At 43.0% G+C, this 17,223-nt stretch overlaps 1 protein-coding gene across 2 annotated transcripts in view; it reads right to left on the bottom strand.

Moving 5' to 3' along the window:
- GRIN2B (glutamate ionotropic receptor NMDA type subunit 2B) overlaps nucleotides 1-17,223 on the bottom strand; it is a 232,607-nt gene that overhangs the window by 126,212 nt on the left and 89,172 nt on the right. For both annotated transcript variants that reach the window (XM_064655234.1, XM_064655235.1), the window contains exon 4: nucleotides 16,569-17,167. In XM_064655234.1, the coding sequence (XP_064511304.1) occupies nucleotides 16,569-17,167 (599 nt within the window). The remainder of the gene's footprint in view (nucleotides 1-16,568; nucleotides 17,168-17,223) is intronic.

Raw genomic sequence — 17,223 nt, 5'->3', positions numbered from 1 at the left:
GTAAGCTAAATTAAGGCCTACGACTGGACTAGGAAAGCAGAAGAAGAAGGAATACACTTCTTGGATTTGTATTTCGCCTGATCCTGCCTGCTCCCTGCATACAGAGATCACTGGAAAAGGAGGCTGGCTAATTCCAAAGCAGTAGGAAAGAGCTAGGAAGGTGATCAGGATACGGTGACTTGGGACACTTGGAGAAGCACGGGGCTAAAATGCTACATGGGAGAAGAGAATTGGGAAGTGACATCTGGACCATTTGGACAAAGAGACTGTGACTTGTTCAGGCTGGGTGGTGGGAAGACAGATGTGAAAATGAGCCAGAATGTAAGATAAGTGGAAATGGAGGGAAATAAGGGGCATAGACTCTAGAATGGGCAAGCTGGATTTTTCTAGATCCAGAGTCTGGAGCTTAGATTAATTGTCTGTAAGGCAGATTCTAGCTTTGCTAATAAGAACCAGAATAGAACAAGGAGGCAGAAGGGACGAGGCAAACTGGAAGAGACAAAAGAGGTCAGCAGTGGGAGACAAAAGATGACAAGTTCATGACCACTAAACCGTGCACTTTGGCAAAGTCTGGGCTTATTGATTACACAAAGTCAAGCACTGCAAAATGAGGAAAACATCAGCTTTACAGTTATTCAAGCAATTTGAATGCATCCCACTTTGCATAACCAGTATGGATCAGTCCTGAATCAACAATTTTTCTTGCAGGACCCCTGTCTTGTTGAATGCACCAGATGGATTAATCTGGGAATCAAACTTAGCTGTTTGGAAAGTGGGCAGTAATCAAGTGAGAGGTCGAGAATGGCTAGGATAAACAAGACAATCATATTGCTAAGCCAACTGAGATCTGTACTGCAAGGCTGGATTTGTCCCTACACAAGGCCATGGTGGTGCAAATGGAATGGAATGGAATGGAATGGAATGGAATGGAATGGAATGGAATGGAATGGAATGGAATGGAATGGAATGGAATGGAATGGAATGGAATGGAATGGAATGGAATGGAATGGAATGGAATGGAATGGAATGGAATGGAATGGAATGGAATGGAATGGAATGGAATAGAATAGAATAGAATAGAATAGAATAGAATAGAATAGAATAGAATAGAATAGAATAGAATAGAATAGAATAGAATAGAATAGAATAGAATAGAATAGAATAGAATAGAATATTTCAGTTGGAAGGGACCTACAATGATCATCTGGTCCAAATGCCTCCTAAACACTGACAGGGTTCGAGCATTGACCACCTCTCCAGAAAGCCTGCTGCAGTGTTTGATCACTCTCTCAGTGAAGAAATCCTTCCTAATATCCAGTCTAAATCTCTTCTGGCACAGCTTTGAACCATTCATGTGTGTCTTGTGACCAGATACCAGGGAGAAGAGATCAATAAAATCTCTTAAAACCATATTCTTTAAAGCAGTCTCTAAATCTATGCACCCCGTTCTCTGGATGCTCGACAAAAGCTGGACAAACCCTCTGGCTTCTTTTTTTTTGGTCTGGTGGCAATTCTAAACAAATAAATACTGTATTGAAAGCCTAATTTTAGCAAATCAGTAAGTATAAATTTTGACTTTGTTGAAAGAAAATATATATATTCAGCCCATCTTCTTTTGAATCTGAACATTTTCAAACATCTTTTCTCAAATCAAAAAGAAAGACACATATTGAAATTATAAACTAATTTGAGTAAGATATTCAATGTTTCATCTCCAATATATTGAAAGAAATAATTCAAATTAAAATTAAAAAAGAGAAACAGTTTGGAGACTGTTTTGCTTTTCTCCTGGGTTCAAGATAATTTCTGCAAAACAAACAATTAAACAGGATACAAACAAACAACCCATATAACTTGTATGTCACAAAATCTCCATTTCTACATTAATAAAATATCAATGAAAAATTGTGCTCAGTCCTAGGGAAGACTTGGCAGGGGGCAATTCAAAGAATTGCTGAGTTGAAGACAAAGAGAGATTTGCTTTGAACACAGAGAGCATTCTGTAATGATCAGTACTTTGAATAATGAGATTCTAGGTGTCTCAGATGGGCCATGAAAAATTAATAGACATTTTTGACCTTAATCTTGCTGCACCTCAGTTCCCCGCCTATACAATGGATTTACATAAAATAGCTTGTGTCCTCTCATCTCACAGGAGTAGGGTGAAAATCCATGAACTGCATGATGTATTGAGATACTGGCCTAACCTGTGCCACAGATAACACCTTGAGAAAAACAATTGTCTATTTTCAGCAGCCTGTGAAAGCAGACACAATACAAAGTTTAAAGATACACATTAAACAAGGCAAAGAAAACAAAATACTGAATCACTGCTCCATCAGGAAATGTCACCCATCTTGAAAGACAGTACACAGTCCTGAAACCACTGCTCTATAATGCATAGACTGAAGCCTTAATTCTAGCATTTTCTTCTGTTTGAAGTGCTTGCCTTTGCAACCTAAATAATATTCATCTGACACAGTTGTGTGTTGTGTGTATGTAATATATGAAAGGCTCTTGGCTTGGGGGCCTTGGACTTCACAGAACATTGCAGCAGTCCCCCTGAGTTTTCCTCCCTGGTTATTTTACTTCCAGCTCATACCGGTTTTGTGGAACTGTGTTACAGTCTGTCTTTTCCTGCCTCCCTCCTTTACCACATGCCCTTCCTCAGAACTGCTCCAGCCACCCACCCTGCCAGCTCCCCTGCACTGTCTTTCATTGCTGCACTGTTATTATTTGCTTGGGCAATCACGATCCTACAACTATAAGCACAGACAGAGGTCTCGCTTCATTATCGATAAAGCTGCAAATACAATAGTTAGAGGTTTCCTAATTTCAGGGCAAAACTGCAATAATGTTGGCTTTCTGCATCCTTCCCAAATCTGGTTCAAGCTGCAGAGGTACTTGTCTCCATCACTTTTTTCTTTGCAGCCTTCTACTCAGTAACTATACTGGTGGGAGGCAGAAAGGAAAACTTTGACTCATCACACCTATCTCTAATGGCAGTTGTCATGCTCCCTCTAGCCCCTAACATTTTTACTGCTATATAACTTACGTAGTATTATAGTCTTTATCCATATCTCTTTAGCTGGACAGCAGCTGAAACATTCCCTACTTCTTATGTGAAGAAGATAAAAACTCCGAAAACTTCTACTGGGGGAAAACTCCCTTCAGAGAACTTCTGGTATAGTTTTGTTCATCCTGCAAAATGTGCCCAAAGCCTTATGGAAAGACCATAGAGGCAACACGTTTGCATCAAATGAAAAAAAGGCACCATATTAGGGTGGGAGTAGGGGCTATGTTTGAAAAAATTCTATGCAGAGGGAAAAATAATTTGGAAATCGCCATAAAGGAACTACTTTAAAAAAAAAAAAAGATTTTAGGGCTTCTTTAATTTTGAACTTTTTTTTTCTCCTACTAATAATAAGCTTCAGAAGTTGAGTGTCAGAACAATAGAAAAAGACCAACCCAGTCCAAAATGTACATAATCCTCTTCTACCTGGCATCATGACACCAGTCAGTGCAAGATTCTCTTTTGCTGACACCTCTTGTCCTGTCCTGTTGTAAGTTACTGACTTACTCCTTTTTCTTATTCCCTCTCTCCCTCTCTTTCTGTCTCCTGGCTCTCTCCTCTGGCTCTCCCTGGTGAACAGTGAGCTGCAAGAAGCATTCTTGGGTTAGAAATTAACATATTAATGAAGAAAGAGCCTTGAAGAAGGGTTGAGAGATGGGGAGAAAACAGAGAGATGAGGCAGGCAGAACAAAATAACAAAGGGAAGATATAATGAAGAAGGGACACAGAGGCAAAGCACAAAGGGAGAAAAAAAACGCCTTTCTCAGGAACTTGTGCTACTTCAAACACTTCCATGGGAAGAAAAGATAAAAGAGAGGAAAGAAAGGGGGTGGGGAAAATGGGGTGGTTCTTCTGTTTTAAGCTAAGATTTAATATTTCTCTATAAAAGAATCACCTATTGAAGGAAGGATGAGAAGATAGAAGATGGGGGTGAGGGAAGGACACAAAGACATACAAGGGAGGGCATGACTGATAATAAGAGCAGTGGATTCCTTCCTGGCTGTTTGTGAAACACCATGAGCATGGAATCATGGATACACAGGTGCAATAGGCTTTGCCTATGGGTTATTGCCTCCCCTGCAACCCTCCTGTTCTCTCCTTCCACAATGTACTCCTGCAAGACTGCCCCAAAATTATGCTGAAAAAGAGGAGAAAATGTCAATTAGCAAAGACTACTGTTGATCTGGCAACCTCACAAGCATCCCACTCCCAACCCCTCTCAGTGCTCTCTCAGGCAAACAGTGGGAAACCCATTAGGATCAGTGGGTTGAGGAGGAAGTAAAAAAATTGTTAGTTCGAAAATCTAAGCACTTGTTCAATCCTCTGTTCCTCTGTTTGACTACCCACCATTTACATCCTTCTGCACTGCAGAACATATTCTGAATAATGCAGAAGAATATATTCCAAATTTTCTCTTGAACCCAGTGGCCAGAACAAGTCCACCACTCCCACGTCTGCTGACAAGACAAAAGGGAAAAAAAATTATTCCTGGCCTGAAGAAGGAACCTAAAGAAACAGCATCTTTAGTGGTGAAACACGCAGCAGACATTGTAAAACCAAGGGACATAAGGACTTGACTAGGAAAATAAGCTTTTTGGCACGGGTCTACATCAGTAAAGGTGTGAGCTGTTACCAGAGGACCATTCTCATAAGGCAGACCTCTCTCAGTTCATCCCTGTCTTTCACAGTTCCACCAGCATGTGCCACTAGAGAAGAACTTGTTCCATAGCTCCCTGGTGGTACCAAACCAGTTCCTTGGCACCTCACCAGAGCACTGCAATACTGAGAGCATCCTCAATACCCTGAATGCTGAGGACCCATTGCCTTCTGCAGCACCCTCCTACAGGTGTAATGATTAAGTAAATAGCCACAGGCACAACAGCATTTATCTCCCAGACCGACCCCACATCTCCTTCCTTCTATAATGGTGTGGAGAGTGGACCAAGGACTGCTTGTCATTCAGCTCCTAAGGTGCTACCAGACTGCCGCCTTCTTTGAGGCTTAAAAAAACTTTCAGCATGAACCTTTGTCACAAATGCAACAAACTTATATGGCTGCTTTCCCTTGAATTCTCAGGCAGCAAGAGGAGGCTGCAGGAATTCCCTGGTGTAACAGTCTCCGGATACTACTTCAGTAGAACAGCCACAGCCAAGATCACAGCATCTACGCAAGTGTCTGGCTTTGGGTACTTTTCCTCTGACCTGTGACATCTGAAAAGGTAAGCTACACACCACACAGAGGAATAAAAGTCAGTCCCACCCACAGCTCTCCCACTTAAGAGAACTAGCAGCACACCCTTCGCAGCGAGTGCTCTAAAACCAAGTCCAGTGATGCTTTTTATTTCACCAAGTTCTCCTCCTGCACCACATCCTCACACGCCTTTGCTGCCTTTCTGTCAGTGCCCTTCTCTGGGGACCTGCTTCCACACTGACAGCTGATTGTGCAACGAATGTTTCTGGGCTGCCACAGCTGAGCACCAAGAGGCAGAACCCTTCTGCAGGCTTTGTGAGGATCCAGAACTGGGTGACAAAAAGGGTGGCAACCGGCAACACTGCAACCCAGCCTGATCCGCAATGGCAGGTGGAGAATGCCTCTCACTTGGTCAGCTCTCCTCTCTCCTGTGGTTAATCCTACCCCTGAATGCCTACATACCCTGGCTTGCACAGTACTTCCAGTGCCACCCACTGTTGGGAGTACCATGCTTTTCTCATTTGGCTCCCTCACTCTGCCAAACTTTCTTGTTAAGCAATTTCATGGATCTATAATAAACTATTCCAAATCAATTTCACAGCATTGCTAAGCTTGTGCCTTCATCAATTCAAACTTGAGCTTTCCATGTAAAATTGCTCGGAGAAAAAAATACAAATCAGTAAATTAAGTAAACTTTTCACTCTAGACAGTCAATTTGGGGCCTTTTCCAGAACTAGCATCTTTCTACAGCCACCAGAGAAACTGTGGCTTGGCACCACCTCCAACGCACTCGTTGGAGCACCTCTCCTATGAGGAAAAGCTGAGAGAACTGGGATTGTTCAGCCTGGAAAACAGAAGGCTTTAGAGTGACCTAACTGTGGCCTTCCAGTACCCGAAAGGAACTCACAGGAAAGATGAGGCAAGACTGTTTACAAGAGCATGTAGTGACAGGACAGGGGGGAATGGGTTCAAATTGAAAGAGAGTAGGTTTAGACTAGATACTTGGAAAAAATTCTTTACTGTGAGGGTGATGAGGCACTGGAAAAGGTTGCCCAGGGAAGTCATGGATGCCCCATCCCTGTAAGTGTTCAAGGCCAGGTTGAATGGAGCTCTGAGCAAGCTGGTCTAGTTGAAAGTGTCCCTTCCCATGGCAGGGGGCTTGGAACAAGATGATCTTCAAGGTCCCCTTCCAAACCAAACCATTCTGTGATTCTGTGGTTCATCTGACTTGTATTCTCACATCGCCAAAAAGCAAGACTTCCTCCACCTTAAAGCTACATTAAAACCGAAACAGATCTGCAAGTAAAGCTCCCCTGTATCTCAACTACATGCCTGCAAGAAAAGGGAAGGAAAAGGAAGCTGAGACAAGGGCAGCAGAGCATGAAGAAGCCTGAAATATGGTTCTGCTGCACCTCCTGGATCTGGGCAAGTCAAATGCTGGAAAGCCCACCACCCCATGCTCCCCCCCCCCGAACATCTATTTGACATGGGCATACTGAAGAGCAGTTTCTAGATGCTCAGATTTATTCAGAGGCTGTAAGCATGTGTACTTTGCACCTCAGAGTCTTCACAGTCTCTTGGTGATGCTGGAGAGCATTTCGTCATGGCTTAAGTACCAGCTCTTATAAGCTCTCACCATGCCACACATCACCACTCATATGCAGAAGAGCAGCATCAGCATCTTTGAGAAGAGGGTGGAAAGCATTTCTCGCAGCAATCTGTGTTTGAGGTACTCAAACTCACAGGGCTTAATCTGTCAGAGACGCATTATTTTAAAGGGGAAGAAAGCAATGAAAAACACCATTTGGGGTAGACCATCTTTTAGATATGGCATCTATTACCTGCGTAGCTGCATCATCCTGGAGCTTCATTGCAGTTGACCCTTTTGCTCCCCATCCAGTTCTGGTTATCACTTGTTTATAACCAGTGGCAGGTACACAGCAGCCACCCTGGACATATCCCTCTGCCCAGGGCAGTCTCCAGGGGAAATAAGAAGATAATCAGTGTAGAATCTAGATAAATCTGCCCAAAACATGTCATGGTCTTGGGATATAGGAGGTCACCAAAAGTCGATATCATTAGCTGCTGAAGTCTGAACACTGGAAAAGCTGCTAACCTCCTTCCTGAAACCACTTCTGAAACTGCTGGCTGCCTACTTCACACAGGCACATAAGAGCCATGTGTGGCACTGCTGGTAATATCTTGCACTTAATAAACACCCCCAATGTCTTGGCAAAAACCCCACCTCTTGTAAATTCATTCTGCCAGCTGAAATTCCTCGTGCAGCTCCAGTGAGGTGCAGTATTCATCTCCGCTTCATACTATGTGCTGTTAAATATTTGCTCTATTTTGCCCCAGAGATGGCTGAATTTTTGTGGTGAATTAAGCCATCCCTTTCTACTTTGTAAAGTACTTTGGAACTGCAGATAAAAGATACTACAGCCTGTCATAAATATATGTAAGATGCTGACACTGCTACTGGAGGTAGCCATCTTGCTGAAAAATTATTTCATTTGTGACACTAATAATACAGGGAAGAACGCTGGGCAAGACACTGAAAACTCATTTCCATCCCATTTTAATACAGCTTCAAAAACTAGAGAAAAAGTCAGTGTCAAGTCAGCATTTGTGCATTTTTATCTACTGTTAGGCTACAGAGATTCACGGGTTTTCAGTCCATTGTGGCAGCTCTCTTCCGCCCTGACCACACCATCAAGTAGGTGAACTCTTCATATGATTTATCTGCTGTCTCTCCAGATCCTTAACAAAGACCAACATTAAGTTCACCAAATTTGTTTTTCAAGCATTTCTCATGGTACACTACTGCAAAGGGGAGCTCTAATCACCTTACCACCTTTGCTCAATCAAGCAGGTTTGGTGTGATATAACCTGACTGATGTGATATAACAAGCTCAGAAATCTCTCCACAGGGCTGGAAAAGAGCTTTCTTTGTATGAAGATGGCTGGCAGCATTCAGTCTGATTGATCATTTCAAGGGCACTATGGTTAGATTTTAATATTCATTTTATATTAAGGTGCTTGCAGGCTTGAGTAGGGACATTTTTATTACTTAAATCAGGAGAGAACATGCTGCAGAAATGATAGAGCAGTGTGTACTGAACAAGCTGACAGGTCCCTGCCATTTCTATTTTCTTTGTTATTATTTCGCTCGCATTCAGGCATTTTAAATACCACATTTCTAGATTATATTTCATTCAAATACTTCAAGAAATATAGTGCACAGTGAATGTACAATAGAAAAAAAATTACGCTAAGGTAACATACATCACCTTCAAATGTTTCTATTCAAATCAAAACCACATTTTTTAACCTTAGCAAAACAGGAATCCCTTGTCTAACACTGCAAACCAATTTCTGAAGTTTGAAGTGAAGCTAGCTTTGAGTTATTTATCCACACCAACAGAAAACCCTCTGCTGGATAATTATTTAAAAGCAGAACAAATGCATTCATTTCACACTCTCATAACTCAAAATTGGATGAACAGGGATTCTTTTGCTCAGATTTTTCAAAAAATGCTCACCTTTGGACTGAGAACAAAAATAAAATTTCCAAAGTGAAACAAAATGTACTTTAAAAATTATTGATACTTGAAAATAGGCCAATGGAGAGGTCTCTGCACTGCAGAGGGAGGTCTGGATTCTGCACAGGGAACAGGTATTCAAAACCTGTAAACGGGTGTAAAATTTTGTTGGGTTGCTTCAAGATAAGCTTCAGCTGCCCCACAGATACGCAGATCCACATTTTCCCGAAATGCAAAGGCCGTCGCAGCCCCCCCACCCCCTGGGAGGGAGCCGCTAGGCGGCGAGCTGCGCTGGTGTCTTGTCAAACCACATCGTGAACCCAAATTGCATCAAAGAGAAGAAAAAGCTGCTCTGGAGTTGCACAGGGAGCCATAGCAACGCAGCAGTTCCTATTTTTAAAAACTTGAAAAATAGTAAGAACATTAAGTCTGAGGGGAGGGAAAAGAAAAAAAAAAAAGAAACTACGTTTCTATCAGGAAGTTAAAAAAAAATGCACATGTTCCTGACAGGCTCCAGAGATGAAACCATATATGGCCAGCCATCAGTGTGCAGGTGTGCAAGCCAGAAAATATCCACGGCCCCATCAAGCCAGTCCCTGAAGTAAAGAGGCTATTTCTCACTTTCCCTCTACCGCTCTGCTAATGCAGGATTTCAAATTCCCTGAGGCGCTTTAAAGCCCACAGGACCCTGACTGCATTTTGTGATAGGGGCAGGATGCTGCTATAGCTGATGCTAAACAGTAGCCAGAACTGGGTTTGTAGTTTCGCAGCTCCACCACAAAGGGAGGATTTTGATTCACTTTCCATGAAGAGTGGAGAGTCTGAACGCACACATTAAAACATATTGTCACCAGCAAGCGAAGTTACCACGGTATTAGCACTAATTGGACTTGGCTTCAGAGCAGGAGATGTCTCAGAGGGCTGGAAGCACAACATGGACATTTTCCCATCTGGAAACTGATGGCGCATACCAAAATTCATTCCCAGCTGGTGGATTTTGGAGGCCTTTATGAAAGAGTATGTCCTTTAATCAAAAGGTAACCCTTGCCAAAAACCCATCTCTTCACTTGAACCCTCCCATTCCATTTTAATTGCAAAGAAGATGAAAAATCCAGCTATCCACAAAGAGCAAGTGCCTCCTCTTCCCCTCTGACAAAGTCCTGCTATGCAGGAGTAAGGTATCCTGTGGTGCCTGCTGAGGAACAAACGTTTTTGCTGTGCCACCATCATATATTCCCACTGAGAAGCCAGGGATATCCAATACCCTACCAGCATATGGAGCTGATTTGATGTTAGATCTTCCCCAGCAAGACAGCAGTGCTTCCCACTGCCCAAGCTGCACTGCTTAGGAGCTGCACAAAGCAAGGATGACAGCCAGCCACAGACTGTGCCCTTCTGCAACAGGCATCCTTAGCAACTGACCTGTATGGGTGAGGTTTGGGTAAAGAGCATGTTACAAACTGCCCTGAGCATCCCCCTCCAGCGACAGAAAAAAAAAGGAGTCAGAGGAAGCCAATGCTGCCTCATATGTGGTGGCACATAGATAACTGTTGCCCCCACCCACTGTTCACCTCCTGGGCAGATATCATGAATAACCAGTAGCCCCAGGGCAACAAACCCAGCACTGAACCACCAGGACAACGAGCAATGCATGCAGGGCAAATGAAATGCAACAGGAGATGCAAAGTGGGGACAGAAAAAAAAGAAAGTGATGACAGTATGCGAGAACAGAGACTGAGGTGATGTACAATAAGGGATGCAGGGAGGCAGAGAGACCCTGACAGAGGACGGAGGCCTGGGACAGCTCTGGCCTCCAGCTGCTGCTGGAGCAGTGACAGGAACAAGTAGATTTCAGCAGCAGGGATCTCTAATCTGTCAGCAGCGCTCACACCACGTGCTGCTAGCCTGCACCAGCTTGATGGCAGCAGGACACACCAACCAGCAGGAACATAATAAGCTGCTAACAAGACATTGGCTTAAAGGCTCCAAAAGGTCAAAGTTACATATGCTCCCTCACCCTCCAAGTCTCTGAAAAGGGCAATTTCTCATCGGTGGGAATATGCCATTTATACCTTCTCTCACCTCCTCCCGGTGTTAAGAAGCAAGTCCCAGCACTGTGCCCCCCACCACTGGAGCACTGCTGGGTTCAAGGGCTGGAGCAGGGTTTCTCAGCCAGCTGCCAAGGAGGTAGATGTAGCCCTGCCAAAATAAGACCTCAGTGCAGGCCAGTGCTCATGTCTCTTAGCATGAGGTTAACTCGACAGTCTACAAATGGAGAAAGTGCAACAGAAATGGTCCATTCTCCATTCCTGCTCTCAACTCCCTTGCTGCACTGTGTGAAGGTGCATGATTCACTCAACTAGGAGACAAAACAGAGTGGCTCCCTGGCAGTACCTGCAAATGACATATGATGTGTCTGACGTGGAAGGCAATGGCTTCCACGAGAAGAGAAGTCAGGAGGGTGGGTTGGGAAAGGCCGGGACAACAAGGAAAGGTGTTGCCTGGGCACTGTCCTTGGAACTAACCTGGGGAAAGCAGGTCCAAGATGCTATGGGCATGGTGCTGCTGACGGTTATCAGGGTGACACAGTACCCTGAAGGGGCACTGCACCTTTTTCACGGATTTGTATGGCCTCTATGGTCTTGAGTCTCCAGGGAAGCAATTTATTTGTACAAATCTATTGCAAGAACTTTCTCTGCTCATGACTCACTGTTCAGCTATCTAAGCCCCGGCAACTCCTAGTTTCTGTTAGGGGATTGTGGCCATGTGAGAAGAGAGTTTGCCCTGGTTGTTCCAGGGAAAACAGTTTCCAACCACTCATCAAAGGCTCTTTTGCATTTCCTAACTGTTTGGCATCTTTTCAGGTGAAAGTTATTTCCCCCAAAGTGGAAGTATCATGTCCAAACAATGCACTGAGCTAGCTTGCCAGCTGTTTTCATATTTGAGGAATCTGAGGTACAGAATTGAACTAACTTTTTTCCCCTCTAAAAGTATTTCTTTGCAAAGCTGGTATAATTCCACATTTGTATTTTAATTCCAAAGCAAATGCTCCACTGCACTTTTTATTAAAATGAAATCTTGTGTGTGCAGCCTGGTGTTAAATGAGAGACTATTAAAGCCAATCAGTGGAGAACTCATTAGTAACCCTACAACAACAAACTAGTAGTTATGGCCCAGCATTCACAAGCAGCCATGACAACCAGTAGCAAGAACCAAGGTCTCATTGAAGGCTATAATAAAAACACAGCTTATGTAGCCCAATGACTGTGAATATCCATACAAAACAGCTGAGTTTCTATTCCTCAAATATGTGCCAAAAATTATATTCTTTTCTCATGACTCATCTCTGAATTCCACTCCCAAGAACGCTCCTGTCATTTAGTTATTTCTTCCCATTTCTAAAATGTAATGAAAAGCACCAATCCAGAGCTCAAAAAAATCTGTTCCATCAATTAAAATAACGAAATAAGCAGAAGGCTGCCTCTAAACACATCCACCTCTGCCCACTCACTCCTCAGCAGCCATGGTGAAGGGAGGAAAGATGAGCTTTGCAGGATGCCTAGGAGCCTAGCAACTCTCCGAGGAAGGGTCAAGAAGTAAGAACTCCTCATCTGAGCATTTCTCCAGAGGAAAACCCTGTTAGAAACTCCTTCCCAACCTTTGTGATCCAATAGAAAAGAGAAGAGCACACAGTGTTTTGCTGGGTGCCCAGAAGAAGACCAGATACTGAGATAACTATAAACTTGGTAGACTGGAATATTCAGACCAGATTTCTTCCTAGGACAACGAAGGAATATATGAATAGGTAATTATTACAAACAAAACAAAGAATTAAAGACTGTAATTGAACTGGGAAACAGCATTTGGATATTTGGACTCTAAATCACCACCTAAGCCTATTATCAGAATAAATTGAGATAAATCCGTCACTAGAGGAAAAATTCCTCAAGAATCATTCAAAAAGAAAAATAACAAATCTTGTAGAACAAACCTTTCTCAAAGTATCATTTTACTACTCTTCAGTGGAGTTATCTCGTCAGCACGTTCATTTACTGGACAAAATGCGCAATATTCAATGGTCGTGATCCTACTTCTGCAGTTCCAGTCTAACACAAAAGAGAACCACTTTCAAGACAGACAAGAAACACTTGCTGTGAGACCATTAGTGATATGATGCAGACCAAACACCTACATTGTCAAGAAATGGCATTTAGATAACAGTCTATCTTGTTTCTTTTTGTACTTGCAGCCATACTTCAAACAAAATTTTGTTTGCACAAGTTCTTGCAAAAATGAACAAGTGTCAGTGTAAGAAGGAAGAAAGATATGAAGAATCTGAGTAACACTCAGTTCATCTTCTCCTTACTCCATTATATACCCAGATCAATGCCCAACACCATGTTGAGAAAGACCATTTGATTCTAGCTGCATTCAAAACTACTGCTCTCTCAGAAAGAGGAGAAAAAAAGTAATAAATGGACAAAGTTCAAAGGCAGATCTTGGGAAACTACTAATTCACAGTCTTAGTGTATAAGGTGCCCCAGCTGAACTAAAGTACACATTTTTTAGTTGGTTGTCTTACTCTCCAAAGAATAAAATGGGAAAATCCTTTTATCGCACTGCCTCCCCAGCTATGGATTTGAAGCAAATTGAACTGCTTTGGATTAGTTTCAAGAGTTTCTGAAACACTAGCTACATGGTGATGCATTATCTGAGGTCGCATACATATACACTCCACAGACATCAAGCCCAAGGTGCCCTGCATTCTCTATTCTTTGTAGGCATGCAGAGAGGGAACTGTAAGTTGCAGATGGCTGAATATAGTATTGCTGGGTCCAGAGCAAGACTAAAATTAGCTCTCCAGAACCCTCGGTCCTGTCCAAAGTGAGTCAAAACATGTTCCAGACATGCAGGTATTGCTGCTGCCTGGTATGTACAATGCACGAGTGCTGTGGGATCTTAGTGGGCAGAAGGGTTTAGGGAAAGTATGAAGCAGCTAGGTCTGTAGAATCTGTAATATCCCAGATAGACAAAGCATTTCAGGAGAAATTTAAAGACCTCAGATAGACAAAGCATATCAGGAGAGGTTTAAAGCTTAGCACTTAGTAAATTCCAGCATGTTCAATGGTTACTTGAAGGTATGAACACAGATTACAGCCATTAATCTCTATGGGTTTTGGTTCAGTACAGTGAACTCACATATTCACATCTGCCTCTGTCCACATCTTGTGCTTCTCCTCTACCTCTCCACCTGCCCAGACTCGACTGTGAGGCTGAGCTTGAAGCCATTAGATTTCTACTGACCCCTTGGATTTGTAAAATCTGTGGCTTATTTCAAACACCGCTAGATTTTAAACTTCAAAAGGTGCCTGAAAGTAATTTGATTTAAATAAAAACATTAAGCACCCTATCACTAAAGTCAGACTTTTTAACCATCTCACTCAGAAATACAGAGAGGGTGGAAACATGGGCAAGTGAGGGTGTGTGGGGGGGGGTGGGCAGAACCCCTGCACAGGCCAGCACCATGGGAGGCAATGTAAATATTTGCACTGTGGTCACAACCAACTGGAAAACAGTGTAATTATCTCTGAGTTAGCCCAAGTGCCTGCAGCAATCTACACAGAGCTTGGCATGGACTAATTGACTCTGCTTCTCAGCTAGTCTGATGCTGGTACCCAAACTAAGTTGGGTATATTTACACATATTTGCAGTCATTCTTGTGAATGCTGTACCCAAAGCAGACAAGGGAGAAGAAACAGCATGATTTGGGCCATGAAGGTGAGAAGAAAGCTAGTATCTTCAAAAGTGACATGAACTGCTTTCATGTGGTGTGCCCAGGCTTCAGGGCATATCTACACTGCACAACAGTACTGTCATATCTAGACTCAAGAGTTTCTGAGCTAGCAACTTCTATACAATGCAAAAAGGTGCTATGCAGAGAGATTATGCTGGGCCCTTGAAGCAGCATAGCTGTATGGATATGATGTTATGCACAGGCTAATAGAGTGTCAACAAAACTAATTAGCAGAAGGTCTCTGCAGAACGCTGCATAACATAGCAGGGAATGTCTTGTTTTCTAGATAACTGCTGAAAAGACACAACAGAGCTCCCCCCCAAACCCTTCTTCATTTGGAAAGGTAGAACAACAGCCTGCCTTGATGTTACTTCTCATAACTTTGTACATATTAAATATATTTTCCCTGCTTAATCATTCCAGTCATGACTCAAGCAGCAGGAAAAAAAACTTACTTCTAAGCCTAGGAAGGAAACTCATAAAAGCTTTGGGCAACTTAAGTGGTTCCAAGGCTTGCAGACAGCAAAAAGACAGCACGGGGAATAGGAAGTAAAGGCAATAAGACCTCGTATGTGCCAGTGGATCAAAGAGACAATGAACAAATAGCAATATGGATAATATAATGGGTCAAAGAATAGAGTTATCTTTCAGTTCCCAGTTTTCAGGCAAAGCAAAATTTGCTTCCTTGTCCACCAGTTCCTCTATCTGCCTAGTACAGTTGACAGCAAGGGGTCACAGCACACAGACCAATCCATCACATTTCCACTGATTCAACATGACAAATGAACAAAGACGCTGAGCTCTGTGTGGCCTTATGGCTACTGCCTGGATTGCCCTAGTCCTACCACAAAGGGTCCAACATGTCCAAGGATTTTATATGTAAAACATTGCAGAATGACAGCTGAGCAGGTCAGGGGACATCTGGACAATTGCAGATTCCATATCTAATTGTCTGTGTTGCTTTGCTACATGCTAAAATTCCAGCTGAGATAAAAAGGAAAATCTAGTCATCAGAATGCTGTTCTAGAGGTTGTTCCACTGCAGGCTTTGTCTATGTCCTTAAATAGACATCTTAGCACTGTTTCTTAAGAAAATCTTAATTTGGATCAAAATATGTTTATTGAAACAGGTTTTCCCTATTTTTAATTTAATCTTCAATCTTGAAGAACTTCCTGTACTAATCAACATACTAGGCTTTCTGCATAATGTACACAAAGGAGAATGGGACCCAAAACACCCAGTAGACAATGGCCAACAAGGTGCCAAGCAGCAGGGTGGTAGCACAAGTCCTCCTCTAAGGTAAACTGGATCCTTAAGATGCCCAAGGTGTTTAAAGACTCTTAGTATAAAGCAGGAACTGAGCAGAGGTGATGACTTGTTTTTGGCAGTTCTAGTTCTCCACTTCTGTTTGTACTTCCTTCTCTCCTGTAATTCAGGGCTAATGGACAGCAGCAGGACATTTAGTCTTCAGACAACAGGTGCCATGACACTATTCCCAGTAGGTTACAAAACCATCACCTATAAAGGACATCTGTTCACATACTGTTAGTGCCTGGAACAGAACCTTGTGCCTTCTAGATTTCAACATAAACATTTCCACTATTTGCAGCAAGAACTCACCTGAGAGTTGCATTCGTGCAAAGGCACTCCAAGAAGTTCAGTGCTGTTATAAAAGCAAAAATTTGTGCATCAAGGGGCACACTCAAATTTTTGCACTATGCCTTTATATTCCTTTTCTTCTTGCTGACTTGCCCTCTGTGCTGTATGGAGGCTTTCTAAGAAGGTGACAATACTGGCACTTATGACAGACAGCAACATAGATCCCACCATCAGCTCACCTCCCTTTGCCCACATTCTGGCCAAGACCACCTGCTGCCCCAAAGCACCACATGACCTAGTAAAAATATTCTGGTATCAGAGGTTGTCTCTGACCACTCTTTTGTAAGGCTGGGCTAGCTCTTTCCCTTACCTGTTGAGCATGTTGGACTGGTAAATCCTTTTCTCCTGGGTGTTGTAACAGCTGCTCTTGGGCTCAGGGATGAAGCTGTGTTCAGACAGCATATCAGAAGCAGCCGTGGTGATTATGGCTATTCCATCCCTTACTCTGGCAGGAAGACCGTAGTCCCATTCATCATATGAGACAGAGATGAGCCCAGTGGGAAACTCAGATGGCACAGTGTCTGTATCCCCTGCCACCAGGCTGGGCACGATCCACGTGTAACCATAGCCTGTCAGACCCACAGAGTTGGCCACCTCAAAAATGTAGGTGGCCTCTTCTTTTGTGCAGTAGAGGAGGATAACAGGGCTTTGAAGCTTCTTGAGCTGGTTCTGGATCTTTGAGTCCCCATCGTCCAGGGACATGTCCAACAGGAGGACCTCCTCCAGTTCCCAACCCACAAAGCTATGCTCAATGGTACTGCGGATCTTGTTCACAAAGTCCTGGTAACCGGGGAAGTAAGTAGTGACAATGGAGAAGATGTACCAGTCGTATTCTTCCATGATGTTGAGCATGACAGAAGCTTGTTGTTCTATTGATGGGCCAAACTGGAAGAACATGGATGACTCATCCTAGAATAGGAAGTCAAAGAGAGGAAGAGAGAGGAAAAGAAAACAAGAATAGGTCA

This window comes from Pseudopipra pipra, chromosome 5 (genome assembly GCF_036250125.1).
Source record: "Pseudopipra pipra isolate bDixPip1 chromosome 5, bDixPip1.hap1, whole genome shotgun sequence".
In the NCBI taxonomy this organism is placed as follows: Eukaryota; Metazoa; Chordata; class Aves; order Passeriformes; family Pipridae; genus Pseudopipra; species Pseudopipra pipra.
This window is presented reverse-complemented; position numbering and strand designations above follow the sequence as displayed.